This window comes from Ammodytes marinus (assembly GCF_949987685.1).
Source record: "Ammodytes marinus genome assembly, chromosome: 2".
NCBI classification, from domain to species: domain Eukaryota; kingdom Metazoa; phylum Chordata; class Actinopteri; order Uranoscopiformes; family Ammodytidae; genus Ammodytes; species Ammodytes marinus.
Window position 1 is genome coordinate 35,388,485 of NC_137231.1, and position 25,000 is coordinate 35,413,484.

Consider the following 25,000-nt stretch of genomic DNA (forward strand, 5'->3'; position numbering starts at 1 on the left):
TTCTTTCCTGTCATTTATGATGCATATGGTTTATATTGAGTCTGGACAGTAATCCTTTTTATTTATTTATTTATTTTTTGACACATTTTCGCTTGTTGGAAGTTTTATTTTGAAAGGAACACACCAGGAAATGGTGAAACTACAGTGGAAGCTGCCGGTATGAAGTCAATATGACTCTCAGCAGAGTATTTCTCTATCAGTTAAAGCAGAGAGACCCGAGAGAGACGCTCTCAGAAAGGCGAGCCTCCTGAGGTAAAGGGGAGCGTCGCTGCAGACGTGCCTCTGACGGGCGTCTCCAGCGCCACACAGGTTGGATGTGTGTCCGCTCTAGGTTGATTACACGGTCGGTGACAAAAAGTCAGACGCAGACGCGCAGTAGAGGTAGGATGTGTGTGGAGGCCGTTAGGGTTAGGGTTATCCAGGGTTTGTTCTCTCATTCCAACACTAAACCATTGATCAGTTCATCTCTGTCACAGCTCTGAGATCAGTCTGATCACTGGCTCTTATTACAAACATCAATCATCAGGTTTTGTCTCCATGTCGACCAGTAATCACAGCTGATGTTTAGCTGCTCAGTCTGTGTATGAACATGTTGGACCTTTAACATTATACTGTATTTATATATAGAGAGAGAGAGAGAGAGAGAGAGAGAGAGAGAGAGAGAGAGAGAGAGAGAGAGAGAGAGAGAGAGATATGTATATTTATTGATTTATATCCTTCTGTCATCTGTTCTGTCCAGATGTTTTTATATTGACGTATTTGTAATCTAAGTGGATGAAATGTACAAATGTCAGTGAGACACTGCTGCTCTCTATACTGGATGTCTCTGTAAACTCTGATTCATGACTTCTGTTGTCTGACTTCTTCTCCCAACAGCTGGGGGTCTCCGGGAATGAGTGAGTGAGTGTGTGTGTGTGTGTGTGTGTGTGTGTGTGTGTGTGTGTGTGTGTGTGTGTGTGTGTGTGTGTGTGTGTGTGTGTGTGTGTGTGTGTGTGTGTGTGTGTGTGTGTGTGTGTGTGTGTGTGTGTGTGTGAGTGAGTAGGTGACTAACTGAGTGACTGAGTGTGTGTGAGTGACTGAGAGAGTGCGTGTCTGTGTGTGTGTGTGAGTGAGTGAGTGAGTGTGTGTGTGTGTGTGTGTGTGTGTGTGTGTGTGTACGTGTGTGTGTGTGTGTGTGAGTGACTGAGTGACTGAGAGAGTGCGTGTCTGTGTGAGTGACTGAGTGCGTGTGTGTGTGTGTGTGTGTGTGTGTGTGTGTGTGACTGTGAGTGTGAGTGAGTGAGTGACTGAGTGCGTGACTGATTGTGTGTGTGTGTGTGTGTGTGTGTGTGTGTGTGTGTGTGTGTGTGTGTGTGTGTGTGTGTGTGTGTGTGTGTGTGTGCGTGACTGATTGTGTGTGTGTGTGTGTGTGACTGTGAGTGAGCCAGCCAGCCATTCAGTGACTGACTGACTGATCATCAAGGTGTGTGTCCTGATGGTCCAGAGGTTGAAGCAGCAGCTTGTGTGTGAACTGTGAGACACAGAGTCCACCATCCTCCCTGTTCCTCTGGATGTGACCTCATCAGTGGATCTGCTCTGTCCTTCTACACCTTCTCCCTGTAACTGTTTTATTCAGGCTATATTGTACTTTCACCCATTTTATTTTAATTCCAGCCATCTAAATTTTACAATAGTTTTTTTTCTCTTGATCAGTTGTGTATTTGATGTATCTGCATTGTATATATTGTGTTTGTATTGTTGTTTTTGCTTTGCATTTGTTAAACTCGACATCATTGTAAATTCACACACACACACACACACACACACACACACACACACACACACACACACACACACACACACACACACACCCATCCCCATCAATTGATCTCCAGTGTAAATAAAGGTTAAATGAAATGAAAATTAAACCCTGGGTAAACTCCTGGAGCTGCTGGTCTCTCTCCCTCCTGTGTGATATATCGGAATAAAATGACACAAGACGCCAGAACAATTAGACATGCTCATGATGTGCTCGCTTCCCTCCATTGGCTTGAAGTCACTAGCCTGGCACCGCCCGCCTACCTACTTCCGCTCAATTGTCATTTCCCTTCAGTAGTCAGTCTGGGTCCGTGGTATATTTGTGGGTTTTCTCCTATAGATTTTTTTTTTCAGAATCAATTGGACTACAGCATGGTGTAGTGATAAGAGTGCGTACCATATTTAGGCTCAGTCCTCTTCACAGCAGACCCGGGTTAGAATCCAGCCCGGGTCGTTCTCTGCATGTCTTTTCCCCTCTCTGACACATTTAATCTCACCACTCTGTCAATTAAATCCGGTTGGTCACTTACACAGCACTGTATGATCTCGCCCCTAGTTACATCTCCAACCTCCCCATTCCCTATTCCACTCAAAGATCACCTCAAAATAAATTCTATTTGGTTTTGTGAATACAGATTCCCCAACATTTTTAAATTAGTTTGAAACCATGAAATAATGATTCAGTTAAATAGGCTATAAAGAAAAACACTATATTGTGAGTCAGTGTAATCTTCATTGCAGCCATTCTACATCTCTGTCTAAATGTTGAATGTCTAATCTTGAATCTTGATGTATTTTTTTTGTTTTTGCTATGTCTAAAACGCAATTTCTAATGTCTAATCTTGATGTATTTCATGCCCCTGTAAAGCACTTTGAATGGCCTTGTGTCTGAATTGTGCTATATAAATAAACTTGCCTTGATTTGACTTTCTCTGTCTTTGCCCTTTAACTTTGGAACCATCTGAAAACCCACTTATACAGGAAAGCCTTTTATTACCTTAGTTGTTTGCGTGTTTTGTTGTGTTTTGACATTATGGGCAAATGGTGCAGTGCCCCAGCAGATGGCGCTGTGGTTAGAAAAGCTTGTTACACTTCTTTCTTTCTTTCTTTCTTTCTTTCTTTCTTTCTTTCTTTCTTTCTTTCTTTCTTTCTTTCTTTCTTTCTTTCTTTCTTTCTTTCTTTCTTTCCAATATCTATTTTAAATGTAATACAGAGTAGTTAATCAATAGCTAAATTAACGTGTATCATTTTTTTAATACCTTTATAGTACGGCAACACTAACACCCCAGAATTTCAAGCTTAAATGGGACTTCCAATCAAAATCATTTTTGAGTCTGAGATCTCATTTTGATGTGAATTGAATTGAGCTTGAGAGGAAGAAATTGAAAGCTAAAAAAAAATAAAAATAGCATTAATATATTTTAGATAATTTTCAAGAGATTATAGACCTACACTAAATAAAACACACTTGCGAAAATAAATATTCCTTTTTCTACCAAGTCTGTTACACAAAATGCCAATAAATTCTACAGGTGCAGCCCTCACCTTGTTACGTATGCGCCTCAGCCCTTCTGATCATCAACTGAAGAATTCCTCAAATAGTTTTAATTAATTTAACACACACTTATATTCAGGGTTCCCACACATTATTACCACAACATTATCCAATTACTTATCCATGATATTTCACCCGATATACATAACTTGTTTATTTAAGCATTTCTCTTAAAGGTGCAGTGTGTAATATGACATCATCAAGAAAGTTCTACAAAGTTCTAGAATGTAACGCTCCCTGGGTAACCCCACCCCTTTTGAATAATAACAGAAGCTACAGTGGCCTTCAAGGACAAGAACAATTCTAAATTTTAAACAATGCCTCTGATGACATTCCAACTATGACACTTTCAAGATGGCGGCACTAGGCCTTGGTCCAAAATATGCAGAAATATGGACATGTATGAGACCCTTTCTAAGGGGAAAAAAAATATTCAAAACATTTTTTTCAGCTATTATGCACTAAATTAAATGTACTTATGGATATTATAATTACTTTCTACAAAATCTGCTAGGAAATAAAACCCAAAATTCTACACACTGCAGGTTTAAGCCATGTGTTATATTTGCAATTCAAACGCCAAAAATTGTTTAATTGTTTTAATTAATTTAACACACACTTATACTCAGGGTTCCCACACATTATTACCACAACATTATCCAATTACTTATCCATGATATTTTACCTGATATACATAACTTGCTTATTTAAGCATTTCTGTTAAGCCATGTGTTATATTTGCAATTCAAAGTCCAAAAATTATTTAACACGCACTTCCAAGGCAAAGGGAAACTAGCAAGATTTTAAACAATAGTAATTCAGCAACAGTTTTACATAATGTTAGACATGTTTTAGGGATTTTTTAATGAACATGTTCAATGAATATCTCCTGAAGATCCCCTACCTGTCTGTACTGTGTGTGCAATGGAAAAACAACAACTAGTGACAATACACAACCTAGGCTCTGTAAACTGGTATGTAAATAAACGGGTTTTAAACAAAAGGGGCCCACTGTAGCTAGCAACATGCCAGTTTACAGAGTATATGGTGTGTATTAACACTGCCCACACACAGTACAGACAGGTAGTGGATCATGAGGAGATATTCACTGATTTTGACAAAATGGGATTTAGACAACAAGCGTTCTCCAGAATCACTGACTACACCTTTAAACTAAAGCATGTTGAGTGTGAGCGTCCTCCTCTTCCTCCTCTCAGCAGCTCTGACTTCAGCTTGTAGTTTGTTAATTTGGACAGAAGGTGGTGCTGCTGCATCAACAATGAACTGAGACTCAACCACACAACACTGCACACAGACAGCCTTCAGACAGACAGATAGCACACAGACAGACAGACAGACAGACAGCACACAGGCATACAAGAAGGGCTTAAACCTCTGACACATGGAGACAACTAAAATACTTCAACGTAATAATCAAGTTCAGGCCTTCTTGCCTTAATTGTACACTGTAAACAATTGCTGTAAATTTACAGCAGAATTTCAACAGTATTTACCTGTTATTTATAAAAACAGCATTTAACTGTTAAAATAAAAGGCAGTCTGTTAAATTACAGTCCTTTGCTGTTATGTTACGGAACGGTAATGTTTTTCAAAAATACTGAACTTTCCTGTTAATTTACCATCAAACTTGGAAGGGACAACTTGACGTGAGCTGTCTGCACATGTGAAGCTCATACAATTTTCTTCATTAATCCTCATCCATCCACATCTTAACTAATAAGTGTTGTTTAATGTATATCCTCTGGTTAAGTTTACTTAAAGTTGAGTTATATCTACTTGGAAATGGAAATTGCAGTTAACATAATTAAACCAAGTTAGTCTTACTTAACTGAAGAGTTGTGTTTACTCAGTAGAATGAAGGAAACAGATTGCCTTAGATAAATCAAGTAAGCACAACAAAGTGTATTGTAGAGACGCCCCCTTTCCCACAATGACTTGCACTGGACTAAACGTTTGTTATGTTGCTATTTGCACCCTCAGTAAAGGGGATGTTGCATTCCATTACCTCACTATGCATTTTGTTTAAATAAAACATTTCTGGGTGAATTAACTGTTATTTTTGGTTATAACAAACGGTTTGTGGAACTCTTAAACAAGATCCCTAGTTCAACTCAGGAGACAATTTACAATAGAAATGAATCATTCTATTGAACTTGATATATTGTAAAACGTGTCTTGAAGTAACAAACAGAAGCTGCTCTCTGTGTTTAGCATTTGAACAAATAGGGGACATAGTAAACTTATATAGGGTTGAAACACATCTGCCCAATGAAATATAACATCCCCTTCGCTCACGGTGCAAACATAACAAACATTTAGTCCAGGTTCATCCCTTTTTTCATTAACAGTATAATCCTGTCAATTTTAGTGACAGTCAAATAATGTTAATTTAACAGTAAGAAAATGGCAACCCTGCTGCCAGTTGATTACTGTTTTTTACTGAAAAAACAGGTTCATACAGTTTTCTTCATTAACAGCATAATCCTGTCAATTTTAGTGACAGTCATATAATGTTAATTTAACAGTAAGAAAATGGCAACCCTGCTGCCAGTTGATTAATGTTTTTTTACAGGGAAATTTCTTACAGTGCAGGAGAGAGAGAGGGAGAAAGGTTAGGGTTAGGGTTAGCCAGGGTTTGTTCTCTCATTCCAACACTAAACCATTGATCAGTTCATCTCTGTCACAGCTCTGAGATCAGTCTGATCACTGGCTCTTATTACAAACAACAATCATCAGGTTTTGTCACCATGTCGACCAGTAATCACAGCTGATGTTTAGCTGCTCAGTCTGTGTATGAACATGTTGGACCTTTAACATTATACTGTATTTATATATATATATATAGTATAGAGAGAGAGAGAGAGAGAGAGAGAGAGAGAGAGAGAGAGAGAGAGATGTATATTTATTGATTTATATCCTTCTGTCATCTGTTCTGTCCAGATGTTTTTATATTGACGTATTTGTAATCTAAGTGGATGAAATGTACAAATGTCAGTGAGACACTGGTGCTCTTTATACTGGATGTCTCTGTAAACTCTGATTCATGACTTCTGTTGTCTGACTTCTTCTCTCAACAGCTGGTTCTCTCCAGGAATGAGTGAGTGAGTGAGTGAGTGAGTGAGTGAGTGAGTGAGTGAGTGAGTGAGTGAGTGAGTGAGTGAGTGAGTGAGTGAGTGAGTGAGTGAGTGAGTGAGTGAGTGAGTGAGTGAGTGTGTGTGTGTGTGTGTGTGTGTGACTGACTGACTGACTGACTGACTGACTGACTGACTGACTGACTGACCGACCGACCGACCGACCGACCGACCGACCGACCGACCGACCGACCGACCGACCGACCGACCGACCGACCGACCGACCGACCGACCGACTGACTGACTGACTGACTGATCATCAAGGTGTGTGTGCTGATGGTCCAGAGGTTGAAGCAGCAGCTTGTGTGTGAACTGTGAGACACAGAGTCCACCATCCTCCCTGTTCCTCTGGATGGGACCTCATCAGTGGATCTGCTCTGTCCTTCTACACCTTCTCTCTGTATCTGATTTATTTAGGCGATATTGTGCTAGGGCTGTCAAAATTATCGCGTTAACGCAGGGTGATTAATTTCTGGAATTAACGCGTTAATTTTTTTATCGCAATTAACGCATGTGCAGAATGATCCGCCCCGTGCATCCCACCGGCTCTGTACTACAGTCACTTTAATGTTGTGGCTGACCCAGGATCAGTAGCTGCGCGCAGCTTAACATCACAGCACGCTAGCCCATGCCGTGTTTTAAACTGCTAACGGTCACGTCTGTGTCGGGGGCATAGATAGTTTATAAAATCAACTGCCGCGGGTGGCAGTTGATGTCGGGAGCAACAGGAGGAGAAACATTGTCCGCTCTGTTCAGAGCCCGCGAGGACACAAACGTCTGCAGTTTTCAGAGGTGTGTGTGATCAGACATCAACATAACGTTGGCTTCCTGGCACACATGAACAGTCCCCTAGGACGTGGCCACGCGTACACACACACACACACACACACACACACACACACCGCGGACTGTAATCAAGTTGTATTCAAGAATGCACAACCTATAGATTCACCAAATAAATGCCATTCTATAGCCTATCCTATATTTGCCCAAAGACATAGTAAAGAGACAGACCAATTGAATTATGGTGTGGTAGGTAGGCCTATATATTTTAGTTTGATTTAAATTTATTTTCAGTATTAAAACCATCATTTGGATTTTTAATTAATAAAAATACTAATTTTAAATGTACATATCCACCTTCTGTCCTTTATCTTTCCGTTCATACAACAATATACAGAGAAAATTCGAATTTTTCAGGCATATTTCGAATGGTAAAATTAATCGTGATTAATCCACAGAATTCTGTGATTAATCTGATTAAAAATTGTAATCGTTTTTTTTTTTTATCAGTTGTGTATTGATGTATTTGCATTGTTTATTGTGTTTGTTTTGTTTTTGCTATGCATTTGTTTGACTCAACATCATTGTAAATGAGGTTCACACACACACACACACACACACACCCCTCAATTGATCTCTCCAGTATAAATAAATGTTAAATGAAATGAAAATTAAACCCTGGGTAAACTCCTGGAGCTGCTGGTCTCTCTCCCCTCATCTGTTCACTGTGTGATAGTCCATACAAGACGCCAGGACTCAGAACTAAGACTATCACTCAGAACTATTAGACATTAGCTCATGACGTGCTCGCTTCCCTCCATTGGCTTGAAGTCGCTAGCCTGGCCCCGCCCGCCTACCTACTTCCACTCAATTTTCATTTCCCTTCAGTAGTCAGTCTGGGTCCGCGGTATATTCGTGGGTTTTCTCCTGTAGATTTTTTTTTTCAGAATCAATTGGATTACAGCATGGTGAAGTGATAAGAGTGTGTACAGTATTTAGGCTCAGTCCTCTTCACAACAGACCCGGGTCAGAATCCAGCCCGGGTCGTTCTCTGCATGATAGTTCCCCTCTCTGACACATTTAATCTCACCACTCTGTCAATTAAATCCAGTTGGTCACTTACACAGCACTGCACAATCTCGCCCCTAGTTACATCTCCAACCTCCCCATTCCCTATTCCACTCAAAGATCACCTCAAAATAAATTCTATTTGGTTTTGTGAATACAGATTCCCCAACATTTTTAAATTAGTTTGAAACCATGAAATAATGATTCAGTTAAATAGGCTATAAAGAAAAACACTATATTGTGAGTCAGTGTAATCTTCATTGCAGCCATTCTACATCTCTGTCTAAATGTTGAATGTCTAATCTTGAATCTTGATGTATTTTCTTTGTTTTTACTATGTCTTAAACGCAATTTCTAATCTTGAATTTTGATGTATTTTTTTTGTTTTTGCTATCCCTTAAACGCAATTTCTAATGTCTAATCTTGATGTATTTCATGCCCCTGTAAAGCACTTTGAATGGCCTTGTGTCTGAATTGTGCTATATAAATAAACTTGCCTTGATTTGACTTTCTCTGTCTTTGCCCCTTAACTTTGGAACCATCTGAAAACCCACTTATACAGGAAAGCCTTTTAATACCTTAGTTGTTTGCGCGTTTTGTTGTGTTTTGACATTATGGGCAAATGGTGCAGTGCCCCACCAGATCCAGCAGATGGAGCTATGGTGAGAAAAGCTTCTTTCTTTCTTTCTTTCTTTCTTTCTTTCTTTCTTTCTTTCTTTCTTTCTTTCTTTCTTTCCAATATGTATTTTAAATGTAATACAGAGTAGTTAATCAATAGCTAAATTAACGTGTATCATTTGTTTAATTCCTTTATAGTACGGCAACACTAACACCCCAGAATTTCAAACTTAAATGGGACTTCCAAATAAAAATGATGTTTGAGTCTGAGATTTTGATGTGAATTATCGAGCTTGAGAGAAAGAAATTGAAAGCTGTTAGACATTTTTCTCAATTGAGATTCAGTCCATTCATTCTGAAATGATATGGTGGCTACGGTGGCCTTCAAGGACAAGCAGCTAGTAAAAAAAACAACTAGCATTTATATATTTTAGATAATTTTCAAGAGATTATAGGCCTACACTAAATAAAACACACTTATGAAAATTAATATTCCTTTTTCTACCAAGTCTGTTATACAAAATGCCAATAAATTCTACACACTGCACCTTTAAACGATTCAAGAACAAAGAATGAAGCGACTCGTGGGTGAAAAAACAGAGAACTCGTTTATTTCAGTAAATAGTGTGAGGATCTGTTTACCGCTGTACAACACTGGTGTCTGTAAATGGCACTCTTTAAAGGGACACTCCACCCAAAAACACAAATAACTGCTGTCACTTCTGTGCGGAGAGGTCACACACACAGACGCAGACACACACACACGCAGACACACACACACACATACACGCAAATCCTTCTAACTATGTAGTGTGGGGGAGTTAGTTAGTTTACATGATAGTAAATCATCTGAAAAGAGTTATTGGCATATTTATCCATCCACATTAAAGATATCGTCATTTAAGTTTGATCAACTTTACAAAAATTCAGTTCAGATGAGGCTCCTGAGGTGAATTTCAAAAAGACAACAGAGGAGGAAATTGGAAGCTGGAAAATTTAGTTTTTTGGTCGCTATTCAGTCCATTAATTCTGGAATGATATTCAGAGCTGATATTAAGTTGGTCCATTTTGTTGCCGATAGACACTTGTTCTCAATAGTGTGAGTTGACTGGTGAAGTTTTATATTCATAAATGCAAATGTTTCACAACTAAATCCAGTTTGGCAAAGGCAGAACGTGTATTTTGTGTGGGCCAGGACATCTGCCATTTTTATAAAGATGAAGGATGATAAATGTTGTGTATTAATTCATTCTAAAGTGTCACCGCGAGTGAGACAGAGAGAGAGCAGCTACACATAAGATCCACACACTTAAAATTTCAATCGAAGCAGATGATGATTGGTGATGTCACGGTGTCTCTGTGACAGGTGCAGCCCTCACCTTGTTACGTATGCGCCTCAGCCCTTCTGATCCTCAACTGAAGAATTCCTCAAATTGTTTTAATTAATTTAACACACACTTATATTCAGGGTTCCCACACATTATTACCACAACATTATCCAATTACTTATCCATGATATTTCACCCGATATACATAACTTGTTTATTTAGGCATTTCTGTTAAGCCATGTGTTATATTTGCAATTCAAACGCTAACCATTATTAAACACACACTTCCAAGGCAAAGGGAAACAAGCAAGATTTTAAACAATAGTAATTCAGAAACAATTTTACATAACGTTAGACATGTTTTAGGGATCTTTTAATTAACATGTTCAATGAATATCTCCTGAAGATCCCCTACCTGTCCGTACTGTGTGTGCATTGAAACATGAACTGGTGACAATACACAACCTAGGCTCTGTAAACTGGAATGTAAATAAAGGGTTTGTAAACAAAAGGGGCCCACTGTAGCTAGCAACATGCCAGTTTACAGAGCCTATGGTGTGTATTAACACTGCCCCCACACTCAGTACAGACAGGTAGTGGATCATGAGGAGATATTCACTGATTTAGATAAAAAGTGATTTAGACAACAAGCGTTCTCCAGAATCACTGACTCCATCTTTAAACTAAAGCATGTTGAGTGTGAGCGTCCTCCTCTTCCTCCTCTCAGCAGCTCTGACTTCAGCTTGTAGTTTGTTGGTTTGGACAGAAGGTGGTGCTGCTGCATCAACAATGAACTGAGACTCACCCACACAACACAGCAGACAGACAGACAGACAGCACACAGACAGACAGATAGCACACAGGCATACAAGAAGGGCTTAAACCTCTGACACATGGAGATAACTAAAATACTTCAACGTAATAATCAAGTTCAGGCCTTCTTGCCTTAATTGTAGTGTTTCAGATATAGGCTAGCAACAAAAAAAATGAAGAGACCACTCCAAATATTCAGTGTCTCTCGTTTTACTATTTATAGGCATATGTTTGAATAGAACATTTTGGTTTTATAATATAAACTACTGACAACATTTCTATCAAATTCACAATAAAACTATTGTCATTAAGAGCATTTCCATGAAGTAATGTAGAGATGAAGATTTAAGAAACATCCAGACTGGTCTCTTAATTATTTCGAGAGCTGCATATGTTTATATTTATTTAACTGTTAACCCAGAAAAAAACGAATAAATACTAAATACAATTTTAAATTAAAATCAAGAAATTTAAATTAAAACATATCGAGCAAAGATATCGAGATCCCAGAAAAGGACCAAACTTAAAAACCCTCCCACCGTTACCATGGACACAGCGTAGTGAACGTTTTTTGCATCGAGGCAGAAATGCTTTTGTCCCATGAAATCTGCCTAGCAACAAGTTGCCGCGCAAAATGTGTGACGTGACCAGGAGAAAAGAAAAACAATCCGAGCAGTTGATCTACGCTGCTTCACCTAATAGCTAACTAGCTAAACTTTTATTTCAGTTGTGAAGTTTTAGCCTAGTCTACCATAATGAATCACGGGGACTATTTTTGTTCTGAGCGGGAAGGATTTACCAAAGTTATTGCAATGTTTTCCCGGAGGAAGGACCGCCGCGCTGCCTTTCTTTTCAAATGAGTCCTCAGCTTTGGTGAGTGAATGATATTCTATATTAGCCTATTAGAACACTGCCACTAGTCACCTTATATTCAATATCAATCGATCCAGCAGAACAATATAGCCAAAGCCCAGACAAGCACCACACAGTGTAGTTTTAGGGCTAACGTTATGGTTGTCTCGTGCAGCAGCTCCCACTCTGTTTGCGGTGATAGAATCAGGTTGGACGTGGGTTGCCTTTAGTTGCTATTGCATCACACAGGTTATGTTACCAGTTAGCTTCATCTATTAGCTAAATACTCTTATTAAAATAATGAACATTGTGATTGTGATGTGACTTTGATCTAGTAGGCTACTTCTATCTAGATATATTACAGTAGATGGTGAAACTCAAAACGGTGAAAAAGTTGGTAGTGGAACGAATGACGGACACTTCTCAGCCTGAGTGGTCGCCATCTCGCCTTCGTAGCAGGTTCAGGTTACTTTATTCGTACCTGTAGGTAAACTTGTGTTGCAGTTTAAAAGTGAGCTTCCGTCACACAGTTAGGACATCACATACACACAAACACAAATGGGACAGTTACATACAGTAGGTAAAACAATTAAAGTGCTCCAGTGCTAATCCAAATTTGGACACTTAAAACTGACCAACATAATTCAGATATAATAAAACCCGATAAATTGATCTAAAAAATCAACAAATAAATAAATAACACAAACAAAATTAATGTTGTGCAATCAGCGTGATTGCAGCTGGAACAAAGCTGTTTTTAAAACGCTTGGTTTTAGACCTTGGAACTAAAAACCTTCTTCCAGAGGGGAGTAGCTGAAACTCATTGTGCAAAGGATGCAAACGGTCATTTAAAATGGACTGGGTTATCCGCTGTACCCGTCTAGTGTAGGGAGGCCGGGTTCAGCTGAGATTCTCCAATAAGCTTACTGGCAGAAGAGGAACAACATAATGAACACAGAAGCTCCACGATGTCAGTGTAATTAGTGTATTTCACTAACACTTTACTGTTATTTGATATAAGCTACTTTGAAAACTACATTTTCAGTTGTTAAAAACAAACTGTTGTATGTCTGTTTTTCAGACACTAAATTAATTAGATTATAGATAAATATATAATATTTATATCTCAGGGACCTGTTAGCTTATTTTCAGTGAACTTGACTGTTTTGTAGCGAAAGCCACAACGAGAGAAAATAGCTGCTTATAAATAGCTGTATGTCAAAACTTCTTTACACCTGTGAGATACAACAAACTACATTCAGAAAGAACTGCTTTAGTTAGCTGTTAGTTTACTACTCTGACTGAGATATTAGGTTTAGTTAGCTGTCAGCTAGGCTAGCTATCAGCTAACTACTTTTAGCAAGATAACTAAGTTTAGTTTCTGTAAGTGTTAAAGGTGCAGTGTGTAATATGACATCATCAAGAAAGTTCTACAAAGTTCTAGAATGCAACGCTCCCTGGGTAACCCCAACCCTTTCGAATGATAACAGAAGCTACAGTGGCCTTCAAGGACAAGAACAATTCTGCATTTTAAACAATGCACCTGATGACATTCCAACTATGACACTTTCAAGATGGCGGCACTAGGCCTTGGTCCAAAATATGCAGAAATATGGACATATATGAGACCCTTTCTAAGGGGGGAAAAAAATATTTAAAAAAAAAACTTCAGCTATTATGCACTAAATTAAATGTACTTATGGATATTATAATTACTTTCTACAAAATCTGCTAGGAAATAAAACCCAAAATTCTAAACACTGCAGGTTTAATGCATTCACTGGAGAAAACATTTAAAATTATTTTTCTGGGTCAAAGAGATTGACCCATTTAAATGTCAATCCTTTTGGTTCACTTTTGACTTCTCTGCTCCCTACAGTAGCTTCTTTAACAGTAAATTAATAATAATGTTGGATCAACACTCAGCCTGTTCTTATCTTTCTGCTGTGCTGATTCTAAATGGACTCTGCACTGAGTGAACAACACTCTCAGTTTTATTGTTTTGTCTGTTGAACATTTACCTGGATATCACCTGCACAGAGCCACTGCCCTCCTCTCCGTTTACGGGAATTCACTTCTGAATCTGCTGCTTCGTTTGCAGACACGAGACACTTTTGTCCGGGACGTTTTTAAAGTGTTTTGTCTTCTAACTTGGATTGGAGAGATTCATTCAGACCATTGAAGTTGTTGAGGAACATTGATGACGCTGAGTAAGTATTCAATTTTTTATTATTTTATTTCACCGTCAGAGGGTCTGGTGTCGACTGTAGGCCTAAGGTATCTGTTACACTACATCTTTGAACAACTAGTTAAAGGAAATTACCAGTTTTTTGGGGGTTAACTAATTTGTCAGTGCACGTCAACAGCCAGAAAACTGAAGAACTCTTTAATTAAAAGCCTGCTCACGTTTTCAGCTGTAAGTAATTCTAGAACGAAATGACTTTAAAAAGTGTATCTCTGTTCAGTGTTTCCCCTAGGATTGAGACATATCATCGGGGCATTTGGGGGCGCAAGGATATTTTGAGCATTTGCAATTGACCCCCCCGGGATAGAAGTGAGGCTATCGTAAAGACTTAACGATACACCTATAACTGTATGAAAGTAGTAAAACAAACGTCTTTTTTGACCGCCTTCCAACACATTAATGTTATTTTACACTACCGGTATGTGTGTGAGTGAACGGAACCTGGAACCCTGTAAAGCGCTTTGTGTGCGAATGAAAGCGCTGTATAAATCCAATCCATTTTTATTATTAATAGACAACTAACTAGCTGTGCCCTCCCATAGTTTTCTCTTGGCTTTATCTAAGTTACCTGACCTCCTCCTTATCACCTGCCTCATCAGTCAGACTTACATAAGGCACAACATTCAGCAGAAAGAATGAATGTAGGGGAAACACTGCTGTTGGAAGCGTTTAAAGTTTATAATGTCATGCAAAATCCACTTTCTGAAGTAGATTTGAATGCAGAGTGGGAGAATTGTGCGCTGTCAACAGTCGTTAAAGTAGAAGGGCGCGTAATGGCTGCGTTTTCTATGAGTCAGTCAGTAGATTCTAAGATGGTGGATTATCTGGATGTTAGCCAGCCAGGCTACTGCTTGTATAACTCTGTCTGTTCCACATTTAAAAATGTGTGTGAATTAATCTCATCAAGTTGACCATTCCCTCCACAGCATTTCTTCTAGATTCACTGAGTTTGGACTTGAAGAGTGAAGACTGTCTTATCGTTAGCCAGTGTTTGATGTTTGAAATGTTTTATGTTTTAGTGATAAAAGGGTTTTGTCTCTTATACTGAATGTTCGAAAAATACCATCACAACTACATAAGATGTGACACACCAGCTTAGTCCGTCTTAAAGGTGGAGTCAGCAATTCTTTTGATCAAAATCAGTGAATAGAAAAAAGTCTTTAGTTAAGACATAGCCTAGCCTCTGTAAATGGATATGTAAACAAAGGGGTATTGTAGACAGCAATAGTAGCAGATCATTAGGAGAAATTCACTGATTGGACAAAAAGTGATTTTGACAAAAAGCGTTCTCTAGAATCGCTGACTACACCTTTAAGTATGTCAGTTGGATTTTAAACAGATTGTTATTATGTTTGCTAGAAGATGGATGTTTTTTTTCAAATCAAACTTAGGATATATATATTCCTGACTATCACACTGTGTATGTGTGTCCCCAGTGTTACTGGTTTACCTCTCAGACCTGAGAAGATGAATGACTCGGAGGAAAAGGACAGATCGGAGTCTGCAGTCTCCAGCCGTCCAGACGTCAGTAATGAACCTGGACACTCAGGCTCAAAGTAAGATGACAACGATTCGGTTTAATGTTTTCTGATCATCTTCATCACAACACTGTTCTTCATCAAGGATTCATGTGATGTAAATAAAAACATCTTTGTGTTTGCAGAGTTCAGTACCAGGGAAAGAGATCAGAGTCTGGAGGCTCCAGCTGTCTGTCTATGAAGAGTGACCTGTCCAAAGGTATCCAACCAGACTTCAGTAATGAACCTGGACCCTCCGGCTCAAGGTAAGTGAATTAGGATTCAGTTTAATGTTATCTGATCATCTACATTACAACACTGTTATTTATCCAGGATTCATGTGTTATTAATAGTGCTGTCAGTTTAACGCGATATTAACGGCGTTAACTCAAACCCATTTTAACGACGTCAATTTTTTTATCGCGCGATTAAAGCTCGTCATGGCCTAGGAAATGTTGTGATTGTTGTTTCACATGCTGTTGTGTCAACTAGTAATGTTTGAACAACTAACACTACAAACTATTCATATTGCTCGAAGGTAAGTTACTGTCAATTCAAACGGAACATGTCCTACAGCGTAATTTCACAATAAAACCATTTAACTGACAAAACGGCGAAACGTCAAGTCAATTCGGACTTTTATTTTGAAGCAGAAACCGGAACCTAGCACTTCCTGCTGCGCGACCTTTACTAGTAGCTTCTTCCGTGTTGTGAGTCTGAGACTATGCGGAAAAGAACAGTAAAGAAAGCCTGTCATTTGCAAAAGTCCTACTTATAACTCTGCGCCCCCACCAAAACCTCCATGAATGTTAGTGGCAGCCGCCAGTCATTCATTTTCACTTTAATTTTCGCTACGAAGCCTCGGCTGCAGCAGCACCATGGCAACCACCTGCACGCAGGCATAGTGTGCCCACTCCACACACAGTCTGAAATAAGCCGTGGATGAAAGACTCCCAAAACATTTAGGCCTACAACAACCAGTTTAATTTAGCTTTAATACTTATTTGTTTATATACCCTATGTTGTTTTATGGTTTGGTTTTTAAATAAAAAAATAAGTTCCAATATGTTTGTGAATGCTGTTCTAGGGGTGGTGGGGAGGGAGGTTATATAGCCTATTGTTATTTGCACTGAATTGCAAGTTGTGATATTGTAGAAGAAATAGGCTACACTGAATTACAATGGTGTAGACATCATTGTAATTCAGTGTATTTCTTCTTTATTATCATAATTAGAATGGGTGTGATAAGAGCATAAATATTTGAAAAAAAAATGCGATTAATCGTGATTAATCGCGATTAATCGCGAGTTAACTATGACATTGATGCGATTAATCGCGATTAAATATTTTAATCGTTTGACAGCACTAGTTATTAATAAAAACCTGTTTGTGTTTGCAGGGTTCAGGGCCAGAGAAAGAGATCAGAGTCTCCATCCCCCAGCTGTCTGTCTATGAAGAGTGATTGGTCCAAAGGTATTCAACCAGACTTCAGTAATGAACCTGGACCCTCAGACACAAGGTAAGATATGTTTTCAGTTTAATGTTTTCTGATAATCTACATTACAACATCTTTTATGTAAAAAAGAAAGCACAGAGGCTCTCCAGGCAAACTCGTCACCACCTGGATTTTATTAAACAAATAAGAAAGAGCCATCCATCGGTCAAAAACTGCAGTGATTAATATGTTCAGTTGGCAACAAGTTATATAACCCAAACTGATACATAAGTAACTATTGTTTAATAGTGAAAGTAAGAGAATTTCCACATGCACAATGCAAAAAGAACACAAAAGGAAATGGACTATGCAGATTCACAGCCTTTAGAAAACCACTTATCAGGAATAAATGCTTCAATTTACCAGGGAGCATACAGATTGGACTCTGAAAATGTTGTGTGGTCTGATGAGACTAGATTGACCCTGTTCCAGAGTAATGGGTGCATCAGGGTAGGAGGAGAGGTGGATGAATACAAGCCAATACAATAAACTAAATAATATACATTTTGACAAAAAGGGCTGACTACCAGAGCTTCCTGAATCCTGAACGACTTTGTCCACTGTTCTTCATCAAGGATTCATGTGAAATAAATCAGAACATGTTTGTGTTTGCAGGGTTCAGGACCAGGGACAGAGATCAGAGTCTGGAGTCTCCAGCTGTCTGTCTATGAAGAGTGATTGGTCCAAAGGTATTCAACCAGACTTCAGTAATGAACCTGGACCCTCAGACACAAGGTAAGATAATGAGGATTCAGTTAATGTTGTCTGATAATCTTTTTTACAACACTGTTCTTTTGTAAAATAAAATAAATTAATTACTGAGGCTCGCAGGAAATCTCGCACAGAGCCAAGGATAGTTAAAAAGCCTTTAATGGTTAGGGCATGTCAAGTTTAAAACATACAAAGGTCGACCGGTTTCAACACACATCATGGTCTTCGTTGAAGCAGAATGAGCAGATGTGATTCATTATATAACTGACAGAGGCAGGGCCATGTCAGCCAATCGCGTGGTGTCATAGATAGATGACATATGCAAAAATAATCACAAAGCAAAATTCATAGCAGTGGTATACTGTGAATAAAAGGCTTAGCACTGATGAAGAACCTAGTGTGGGTCAAAACCAGGCTGTTAGAACTATCCTTGGCTCTGTGTGGGTCTGGAGTGAGAGCTTCTGACTTTCCAATTTCAAGAGCACCGGCTGATATCTCTCCTAGTTATCTCTGTGTTCTTTTATTGTTACAAATTCTGGTTCAAGGTTCGGTTTTATTGGCATCATACAATTCATGATAACACAATGACAGGCAGTTTATAAGAACAATAAAATACACTTTCTATAAAAACAGCAGTCAATGAAGAAATAAGAGGGAAACTAAATTATAGTTTTATGTACAAGTGTATTCCATTACATATTTTATAACATTATTGTATACGACATTTAGGTCTCTGATATTAAAGGCTGACTATGCAACATTTTAATTAAAAAATAAATTAAAGTCACACGAAAACAATCCCTCTCAATGATCACTTCTGCCTCACTAGAATGTGTGGTGGTGTGTTTATCTGCTCTGTATGAAGGTATAAACTAAATAAATTCTTCACATTATTTGATACTGGTGTTGTCATGTGTTTTGCACCATATTCACTGCAAAACATGTGTCATGGTCTGTCTGTTCCATGTCTTGTTGTGGTGTGTTTCCCTGTGTTTCCTGCCTGCCTGCAACCCGCCACCATAACAAAATGTTGATGATTTTCAGAATGGGTGATTCACAATATTGGTTTTGGCACCTGTAATTAAGTATCTGAGAAGGCGTTACTGTAGTTTTGTGTTTGTGGGAGAGGGGAGGAAAATCTACAAGTTTGCAACTCCAAAAGCATTTTTCTCTGTGACTACAAACACACTTGTGACTATTTTCTACAACTACAAATTACTTATTCACAAAGTTTACCTCCATCCTCCTGTGCTGAAGGTCAGAGGGTTAGATGAAAAAAAACTGTAATCTAATCTAAGAGCAGCAGTTAGTGTATTTAGAGCTTCCTGAATGACTCTGTCCTCTGAGACTTTATCAAGGACTCAAGTGATATAAATAAAAACCTGTTTGTGTTTGCAGGGTTCAGTACCAGGGACAGAGATCTACATCCCCTAGCTGTCTGTCTATGAAGAGTGACTGGTCCAAAGATCGTCCTCTAAACTTCAGTAATGCACCTGGACCCTCAGACACACAGTAAGTGAACTGATACTAACAGAGCATTACCTGAATATTTACTAAAACTCTTAATAATAGCAACAAAAAATAAGACGGGGATTGATAAAATGCTATCATATAAACCTTTAGAAAACTCAGTGTTAATGAAAGTGGGAGAGTGGAAATAATGGAGCAATAATTTTACCTTCAGACTGAATGTTAAATTCCAAACGAAAAGCAAAAACACTTTGACTGTTCTCTGAGATTATCTGTGGACAAATCTTGATATTTGTTGAATCAACAAATAATGTATTAATCAAGAAATGTCTTTATAGGAAGATGAATCCCGAGTGTAAACAAAGATCCAGAACCAGACCTGGACTGCAGAGAGCCACTCAGACCAGCACTGTACAAAGTAAGATCTACCAGCTGATGTCATCATGTCTGAAATAATATGGTTTGAATCCAACATGGAGGAGGCAGCCATTTAAGGTCTTATGCAGAGAGGCAAAAGCAGTGTCGTTAGTCAAAGCATCCTCGTCTGTATCTAGTAGTAGACTCAAGGTTTTTGGCCCAATCGACATAATGAATAAATAAATAGTCAGAATTTAGCATGTTAATGGTTGGAATTTAAAACCAATAAGAAAACTGGCAATAAATAAGTGGGAAACCATCTGATTTTCAAAATCTTTCAAACATCGGTTGTTGAGTCAACATATTGTTCATTTCCATAGTTCGGATAATTTCATATTGGCAATGCACATAATCATCCTTCTGTCACATTGTCTTTGTTTTGTCTCTTCTTTAGTGAGTGATGGTCTGCAGAAGGTTTTAGATGAACATAAGATCAGTCTGAAGAAGAGATGTGAACGTGTGACTGAAGGAACGGATAAAGCAGGAAGTGGAACTCTCCTCAACAGGATCTACACTGAGCTCTACATCACAGAGGGACAGAGTGAAGAGGTTAATACCCAACATGAGGTCAGGCAGCTTGAGAACGCTTCCAAGAAGAAGACCCTCCATGACACTCCAATCAAGTGCCACGACATCTTTAAAGCCTTACCCAATCAACAGGGGCCCATCAAAGACATCAGAGTCGCTCTGACGAATGGCGTCGCTGGAATTGGAAAAACCTTCTCAGTGCAGAAGTTCACTCTGGACTGGGCAGAGGGCTTAGAAAACCAAGATGTCAGTCTGCTGATTCCGCTTTTGTTCAGGGAGCTGAACTTGATCAAAAATAAGCAGTACAGTCTTCTCAGGCTGCTCTATGATTTCCATCCAACATTACAGAAGGTCACAGCAGAGGAGCTCGCTGTCTGTAAAGTTTTGTTTATCTTTGACGGCCTGGATGAAAACAGACTTCCACTAGATTTCAACAACAAAGAGGTTGTGTCTGATGTCACACAGGAGTCATCAGTCAACGTGCTGTTAACGAACCTCATCCAGGGGAATCTGCTTCCCTCTGCTCTCATCTGGATAACTTCCCGACCTGCAGCAGCCAATCAGATCCCTCCTAAATGTGTTGACAGGGTGACAGAAGTACGAGGCTTCACTGACCCACAGAAGGAGGAATACTTCAAGAAGAGAGTCAGTGATGAAGAACTGTCCAGCAGCATCATCTCACACATCAAGACATCCAGAAGCCTCCACATCATGTGTCTAATCCCAGTCTTCTGCTGGATCACTGCTCTAGTTCTAGTGCACATGTTGACTTCAGACCAGAGAGGAGAGCTGCCCAAGACCCTGACTGGCATGTTCTCACACTTCATTCTGGTTCAGACAAGGAGGAAGAAAGAGAAGTATGAAGAGGGACATAAGACGAGTCCTGAGCTGACAGAGGCAGACAGGAAACTACTTCTGAAGCTGGGGAGGCTGGCGTTTGAGCAACTGCAGAAAGGAAACGTCATGTTCTACCAAGAAGACCTGGAGCAGTGTGGTCTGGATGTCACAGATGCCTCTGTGTACTCTGGAGTTTGTACCGAGATCTTCAAAAGGGAAATGAGTGTGATCTTTGAGAAAACAGTCTACTGCTTTGTTCATCTGAGCATTCAGGAGTTTCTGGCTGCAGTCTACATGTACCACTGTTACACCAACAATAACACAGAGGTGCTGAAGGGTTTCCTGGGAGAGAACTGGCACAACAATAATAAATCCCTGGATGTCTTCCTGAGGAGAGTCATGGAGAAATCTCTTGAAAGCAAAAACGGCCACCTGGACCTGTTTGTCCGCTTCCTTCATGGCCTCTCTCTGGAGTCCAACCAGAGACTCTTAGGAGGCCTGCTGGGTCAAACAGACAACAGTCCAGAAATCATCCAGAGAGTCATCAACAACCTGAAGGAGATGAACAGTGATAAGATCTCTCCTGACAGAAGCATCAACATCTTCCACTGTCTGACGGAGATGAACGACCTCTCAGTTCATCAGGAGATCCAAGAGTTCCTGAAGTCAGAGAACAGATCAGAGAAGTTCCTCTCTGAGATCCACTGCTCGGCTCTGGCCTACATGCTGCAGATGTCAGAGGAGGTTCTGGATGAGTTGGACCTGCAGAAGTACTACACATCAGAGAAGGGAAGATGGAGACTGATTCCAGCTGTGAGGAACTGCAGAAAGGCTCAGTAAGTCCAGATGTGATGAATATTATTAAAAAGTGTGGATTAGCTCTATACATATACACATAACAAAAGCTTTTATTCTTCTTATTCATAAAATAGTGTTTCACTTGTTTAGTACAGAAATTGTTGGTTGTATTTTGTCACCTATTGAGCTGTTTCAGATGCTGAGTGCAGAAAATATATAATATTGCATTACACCAAGTGTACTTTTAATAAATACACTACTGTATGCACGGATGTAAGGGACTTCGCGGTGGCAACAACTTATTTAACCCTAACTGATGCAGCGAATAGCTTCTTATTTCTTTAAGAACCATGTCAGAAGACATATGCTCTGGTTTCGAAAAGATGTAACTCTGTTTCAGAGAGGTGAAATTATTGGCCTGTATAAAACAAAACAACTACTCAGGAGAAGATGAAACGACTAAAATCTTGTTAGGAACTGTCCAACGCATTATTAAAACCTGGATCTGGATAGATAAGTGCGAACCGTCATTTTTGAGGAAGAAATGTGTTCTGAAAAAATCTTTAATGATCATAATGGGTGATCAATTAAAATAAATACAAATAATTGGTTGCATCAAAATTTTAAATATCGACAGTAGAACTCCGGGCTGTCTTTAATAGTGAAATTAAGAGCATTTCCACATGCACAATGCACAGAGAACATAAGGGATATGGACTATGCAGATATGTAGCCTTAAGAACACCACTTATCAGTGGGGCTTAAAAGGATGAAATGCTTCAATTTGCCAGGGAGCATACAGAATAGACTCTGGAGCAATGAAAAAAGGTTGTGTGGTCTGATGAGACCAGATTGACCCTGTTCCAGAGTGATGGGAGCATCAGGGTAAGAAGAGAGGTGGATGAAGTGATGCTCCCATCATGCCTAGTGCCTACTGTACAAGCCTGTGTGGCAGAGTACCAGCCCCTGGTGTGTTTCATCAGGTCAGTTGTTATACATGTAAATATTGAAGTTGACTATCAGTGCTACCTGTAGGCATATCGTATGTGGAACATAGAGTGTCAGAAGCTTTGCTTTGAAAGGTTTTTCATTTCCATGTGTCACAATAAATATAATAAAATGCACTGGCTGTATATTTTTTAAATATTTGTGTTGTACAAGTATGTTAATGTACTACAAATTCAATATCAGTTACTTTGAATAAGTTTATTTTAAATGCTTTAAGTATATTTAAACACTAGTGTACTATTTTGGTAAGTGATAATATCCAAATAAATACAGAAAATATGTTTTTAATGTATTTATGCCTTTAGTGCAACTTCCAATATATTTAGTACAATTTAAGGTGTTTCGATTAACACAACTTCTAGCATATTGCATTAAAATGTTTAATTGTTAAACTAAATATACTTTAAGAAAATATACTAAATACACTTTCTCCATATTTCTAACACAATGAAATACTTTTTTCAATGCAGTAAAAGTATGTTAAAAGGTACTGGCAATATATTTTTTAATATTTGTTTTGTTCTATGTAATGCACTAAAAATTCAAGGTCAGTATACTTTGCATATATACTAGAAATGCTTTTAGTATATTTAGTATACTATCTTGGAAAGTGGTGGTCAAATAAATACATAACATTTCTAGTGTCTGGAGTTAGCCACCTCAATGTGTGATGCTTGGTAGCATACCTCTGTTTTGACAACAGCTCTGAGCGTCACTGAATATTCCCATTTACGTGAACTTGACAGCAGCAGGTAGCGATCTAAGAAATCATTGAGTTGTGAAAATGTTTTCTGATCGAGGTGGCCTCATGATGACTTTAAGGGACCAGATCACACTGACAGATTGTGGACATTAGAGCAGCATTGTAACTAAATTTTTTTTTAGATTTCTTTATTTAGAAGGCACAGCGCACATTGATAAACATGAGCACCAAAGTTCAACATGTAAATGTGCCAGATTTAGCCATGCAGTGCTAATTTTCACCTGTAGTCCCTGGCAGGTAGATGAATTAAAATAAATCCTTCATCTGCAAGATTAAAGCAAAACAAAGATTGAATATCTGCAGGTGAGAGAGTGATGAGAACTATTGTTTCATGTCAAACACTGAGATAAGACGAGCTGAACCTTTGATGTGAAGTGCAAACGTTTCTCAAATCAGGAAATGTCAAACTGTTCTGTCATCAGCGGTTTTCTTTCATTATAACATGTTGTAATAAATATGTTATTACAGATTTTCTGACTGTGGATTCTCAGAGACTCACTGTGAAGTTGTGGCCTCAGCTCTGAAGTCCAACCCCTCCCATCTGATAGAGCTGGACCTGAGCTGGAACAAGCTGAAGGATTCAGCAGTGAAACTTCTCTGTGCCGGACTGGAGAGTCCAAACTGCCGACTGGAGACACTGAGGTCAGTTCACTGACTGTAGACTATAGTGTTTTGTGTTTATTCAGTTGACCGACGTTTTAAAGTTTTGGTTCATAGATGTTCAGGATTTGCTTGAGCACAAATCTGAAGAAATGTCATCTGGTTCAGAAATATTATTTTTTCAAAATGGCTGAACAATTGTAAGTAAAGAAAAGTATAGAGATGACAGTTTTCAGCTTTTACAGACTCACATTGTGGTCCATCAGTCAGTGGTGATGGTGTCAGTACTGGTGAGGCTGTAGAGTGTGTGAGGGATATGAATGATAAAAGATCGAAACGGGCTGCAGAGAGTTTGAGTCTGTTCAGAGAGAGAGAGAGAGAGAGAGAGAGAGAGAGAGAGAGAGAGAGAGAGAGAGAGAGAGAGAGAGAGAGCTTAAACATATCAAGTATTTAGTGTTAGACAGTGTTTCCTTGTCCAGCTGCAGTGGAGAAAACTCAAAGAGGGAATTTGGTGCTTATTTTTCTATTACTCAGTAGGGACAGGAGAAATGCTTACTGCCACCAATAACTCTTTTAATGTACATATGGCATGTTGTTTTAAGACTGGAACAAATGTGGACCTCTGCTTTTAACATTTTCCTGTAA

At 38.9% G+C, this 25,000-nt stretch overlaps 2 protein-coding genes across 2 annotated transcripts in view; both read left to right on the plus strand.

Annotated features, from left to right (window-relative positions):
• Nucleotides 1-17,677, plus strand: part of LOC307265539 (uncharacterized protein) — a gene marked incomplete at both ends in the record, with an annotated part of 108,652 nt that extends 90,975 nt beyond the window's left edge. The window contains 4 exons of the mRNA XM_080047294.1: nt 15,669-15,767; nt 15,875-15,994; nt 17,128-17,247; nt 17,656-17,677. Coding sequence (XP_079903420.1) covers nt 15,669-15,767; nt 15,875-15,994; nt 17,128-17,247; nt 17,656-17,677 — 361 coding nt within the window. The remainder of the gene's footprint in view (nt 1-15,668; nt 15,768-15,874; nt 15,995-17,127; nt 17,248-17,655) is intronic.
• A 193-nt stretch (nt 17,678-17,870) lies between these two features.
• Nucleotides 17,871-25,000, plus strand: part of LOC307265548 (protein NLRC3-like) — a gene marked incomplete at its 3' end in the record, with an annotated part of 13,567 nt that continues 6,437 nt past the window's right edge. The window contains exons 1-5 of the mRNA XM_080047305.1: nt 17,871-17,912; nt 19,401-19,446; nt 19,743-19,822; nt 20,216-22,022; nt 24,224-24,397. Of these exons, the coding sequence (XP_079903431.1) occupies nt 17,891-17,912; nt 19,401-19,446; nt 19,743-19,822; nt 20,216-22,022; nt 24,224-24,397 (2,129 nt within the window). The 5' untranslated portion in view covers nt 17,871-17,890. The remainder of the gene's footprint in view (nt 17,913-19,400; nt 19,447-19,742; nt 19,823-20,215; nt 22,023-24,223; nt 24,398-25,000) is intronic.